This window comes from Neoarius graeffei, chromosome 5 (genome assembly GCF_027579695.1).
Source record: "Neoarius graeffei isolate fNeoGra1 chromosome 5, fNeoGra1.pri, whole genome shotgun sequence".
NCBI classification, from domain to species: domain Eukaryota; kingdom Metazoa; phylum Chordata; class Actinopteri; order Siluriformes; family Ariidae; genus Neoarius; species Neoarius graeffei.
The window spans coordinates 2038216-2042472 of record NC_083573.1 but is presented as its reverse complement, the minus strand read 5'-3'; the positions used below and the strand labels follow the sequence as shown (position 1 = coordinate 2042472).

The 4257-nt window shown below is 42.7% G+C and overlaps 1 protein-coding gene across 1 annotated transcript; it reads right to left on the bottom strand.

Moving 5' to 3' along the window:
- LOC132886381 (tumor necrosis factor receptor superfamily member 11B-like) lies at window positions 1-3976 on the bottom strand. The gene is made up of 4 exons (XM_060920969.1): window positions 3964-3976; window positions 830-1223; window positions 476-652; window positions 1-383 (listed from the first exon to the last, which is right to left on the bottom strand). Exons 1-4 carry the CDS (start codon window positions 3964-3966, stop codon window positions 64-66), a joined length of 894 nt encoding a protein of 297 aa, XP_060776952.1. The 5' UTR covers window positions 3967-3976; the 3' UTR covers window positions 1-63.
- Window positions 3977-4257: the final 281 nt, after the last annotated feature.

Genomic DNA, 4257 nt, shown 5'->3' with positions numbered 1-4257 from the left:
TACTGAGTAAACCATAACATTTATTTCATTATTTCTACTAGTGAAGTGTCTCCCAACACAGATTTAGAAGTCCAAAAGATTTTGACACACGGATATCTTCTCCTCGATCCTCGTCACCATGTCCTGGACTTTTTCAACACTGCTTCGGAGACCTGATCTCAGAAGCATCGTGGGTAAAGCCTTCAGCTTGTGTGTGGGAGCGTTTTCAGTCCACACAGTGATGGTGTGAAGCAGCATCGCTCTCGTTTTGGGGCATCGTGGCCAACAGTCGTTGTCCTTATCACTGAGTAGATGGACAAATCTCTTCAGTTTGCTCAGTCTGATGTTCCCGCGGGAGAACAATCCCGGAAGAACATTTCGGATCAGGTTTAATCCTCCTGAGTCTGAATGAGAAGAAACACACACAATGAAATCTACACTTCTAATGTTAGGTCTTTACAGTACGTCCTGAAAACCCCCCCCCAAAAAAACACACCTTTGTTGGTAAGATTAGCACACGATGAGCAGATGTTGTCGTGCCACGTCTTGCCTGGAAGAAGGACATGAAGCATCTCACAGTCTGTATGTTTGATACACTGAGCGCTGGAGGACGTCTCTGCTGAAAACGTACCATTGGGACACTTCTTGCATTGTGTGTTCCTCTGCGTGTTACCTGTGGACAACACGTTTCACAACAAACGGTGTGACTGTGATCATATATAAATATCACGTCCACTCAAATGGACGTACACTTCAAAAAAGGTTTCACTGTGATCGTGGTTTAATATTTTGACGTGTTGATAAAAGATTTCATCATCAGAAGGAAATCATGTTTTTTTATCCTGATTACCGATTATCTCAGCGCCCAGTCCAGGAGGACACCGTGTGTGCGGGACGCAGAAGTCGTCCTGCCAGTAGTGTCCTTCTTTACACTCGCACACTCGGTTGTGCGTGGCCGAGCACTGCTCTTTCACCACTCGATTTCCCTCGCAGATGTTGGAGCAGTACAGACATTTGGGCAGGAAGTTCCAGAACTCTGTGAAGTGTTCCTTAGGACACGGCAGACACACGGTGTCATGGGTACTGGTGCATGGAGACGACACGTACGTCCCCGGAGGGCAGCGTGTGCAGAGCAGCGTGTCGCCTGTATCAAAGTCTTCGTACTCAAAAGTGTGAACGAAGGCCACGGAGGCGTCAGTGGACACCAGGAGCAGAAACACGGACACTGTGGACAACTGGCAAATCTGACGAGAAAGCAGAAAGCAGTTAGTTTGAAAAAGTGTTCCACTGTCAAGTTTAAATCACGCTTAATTCCATTACACACCAAATTAATCAATGTTCTGTGAAAGACAGTGATTAGAAAGTAATCGCACCCTATAAAAGGAGGAGGAGCTAGTGTGTCTACAGTCGCCGATGCGCTGCAGTGACTGGAAGATTTAGTGCATGCTAAATCTTTTCAGCTCTCTGTGAGCTCCTGAATATCGTGGGTGTGGCTGATCTGGGGTTTAGCACCATACACTTCTGAATGCAAAGAAATTCAGAAAGTTTGGCCTTTTTTTTTTGGCCAATGCACTCCACCACACTGGATTTGAAGTGATGCAATCAAGATGTGACTGAAATGTTAACTTTCAGTTTTACTGAACTGTTCAGGATTTTTACAGTTCCTCCATTTTCACACACTCAAAAGTAATTGACTGATAAGCAGTTTCATGGCCAGTTATGGCCTGTTTCCTTGTTATACCATGACAAATCAAGGTGATAAAAAGGTCTGAAGTTGATTCCAAGCATTGAATTTGCATTTGGTTCATGAGAATTCTCAGTATGTGGTCCAAAGAGGTGTTGATGCAAGCAAAGGAGGCCATCATTAGGCTGAAAAAACAGAACCGACTTCTCAGAGAGAGAGAGAGAGAGAGAGAGAGAGAGAGAGAGCAGAAACGTTAGGTGTGGCCAAATCAACAAATCAAAGAAGGAATGTTCTGGTGAGCTCAGCAACACCAAAAGTCCCAGAAGACCATGGAAGACAGCTGTAGCAGCAGGGGCGTGGGTGAGCGTCAGCTGTGAGGGGCGAGGAGTCAGGTAGAACCGACACGTGATGAGTTTCACCTGTGTTTGATTCATGGCAATTTGCTTTTGTGTGTTTTCTTGAAACATGAAATTGAGTAAAAATAAAAACCACCTTGAGTTGTCAAGCCTGTCTCCCAGTTCCTCGTTCCTCTCATTCCCTGATCTGCAAGAGTGCTGCAACAACTAAAGTGGATGATTGTACAGTTCTTTCCTTGGTGAAGAAAACCTTCTTCGCAACATCTCGGCAAGTCAAGAACACTCTGGAGGAGGTCGACCTATCACTGTCAAAGTCGACAAGCAAGAAACACCTTCATGGATGTAAATACAGAGGGTTTACCTGAAGAAGCAAATCGCTGAGAACACTCAAGAACAGAAAGGTGAGATGAGACTTTACTAGAAAGCCTGTACAGTTCTGGAACAAGATTTTTTGGACAGATGAAACCAAGATTAACTCGTACCAGAAGGGGTATGAGTATGGAGAAGGAAAGGAAGGACTCATGATCCAGAGTGTACTCCATCGTCTGTCAATCATGGTGGACATGGGCGTGTACAGCTGCCAGTGGAACTGAGACACTGCTGTTTATTGATGATGTGACTGCTCATAGAAGCAGCAGGATGAATTCTGAAGTGTATAGAGAGATACTTTCTGCTCAGATTCAGTCGGTTGTTGCAAAACTGATATGACAGCACATCCTAGTACAGATATTTAATGACCCAAAAGACACCATAAAAGCAACCCAAGAGCTTCTTAAGGCAAAGAAATGGAATGCTTTGAAATGGCTGAGTCGATCGACTCACCTGAGCTGCTTTTCACTTCCCAAAGACTAAAGCGAAGGCAGAAAAACCCACAAACAAGCAGCAACTGAAGGCGGCTGCAGTAAAGACCTGCCAAAGCATCTCAAGGGAGGAAACTCAGCTTTTGGTAAAGTCCATGGGTTCCAAACTTCAGGTGGTGTTTCACAGCAAAGGATTCACATCCAAGTTTTAAAAACGATGCTTATATTTATAATTTTGTAATTTTGTCCAATTACTTTTGAACCTGTGACAATGGAGGGACTATGGAAAAAAAATGGCTATGATTCCGAAGTAGTTCATACGATATTTTTGTGAAATACCCTGGAGTTAAAGCTGAAAGTCTTCACTTCAGTCACGTTTTGATTGTTTCATTTCAAATCCACTGTACTGGAGTCCAGAAGCAACACAAGCAAACTTGTGCCACTGTCCAAATACTTATGGACCAGACTGTTGCACTGTTCCTCACTCCCGTTGGCAATCAAAAAATAACTTAATGTCTCAAATTAAATTTAAATTTATCTCAGTGTTGCCATGTTGCTAGCCCCGCCCACATTATCAGTAGCTCTGTTTAAGAACTAATCACTTCCAGACGTTTTGTCGCGTCGCTGCCGGTGTGAATGCAGGGGTTCACTGAATATTTTAGATTTAACTCGGCCAGGAAGATTTTAAACTCACAGTTCAGTTTGAAAACAAAACCCAGAGGCCTGTGAGAGAATTATTTTTTTTGTGTTTTTGTCTAAATTTTGTTTGACACAGCTTTAACTTCTTCAGGGTTTAAATAACTTCCAGACCTCCACAACACATCTGTCATAAAGCTACATTTCACCAACATTTCTCATTTTTACATTTTGATAAAATAAATATTTGATTTCTTCTGATCCCAAGCGTGAAATTGTCCTGCTTTATGGATTTTAGTGAAAACAACAACAACAACAAATCTCAGTTTAATAATCTCATCATGAGAAACCTGAAATAAATTCTCCTTTATTCAGGAATAATTGTAATAATTCATTGCATTTCTGGTGTCCTCTGCAGCGAGAGCTGAAACTGACCTTCAGAGAACGAACATCATGTTTTGCTCAGAAGATTTAAACATTTGGGGAAATAAAGATGAATTGAACTCACCATGTTTCCTGTGTGTACTGCGAGTGGGAAATAACAGTGAGAATTCACCACTTTCTAATTTTATCACACACTTTGGAGGGACGGCTCACTGAGGCCACGTCCACAATTTTATGCATGGTTAAACACCATGACTCAACACTTGTTCACTTATTACCAGAAAACTCTCAGCTAACTGTGTATTCCAGTAATGTACATCAGACTGATCGAAATGACATTCACACTATACTCACACTACACTCACACACCCTCCATACTATCCCCACACTATACTCACACTACATTCACACACCCTCC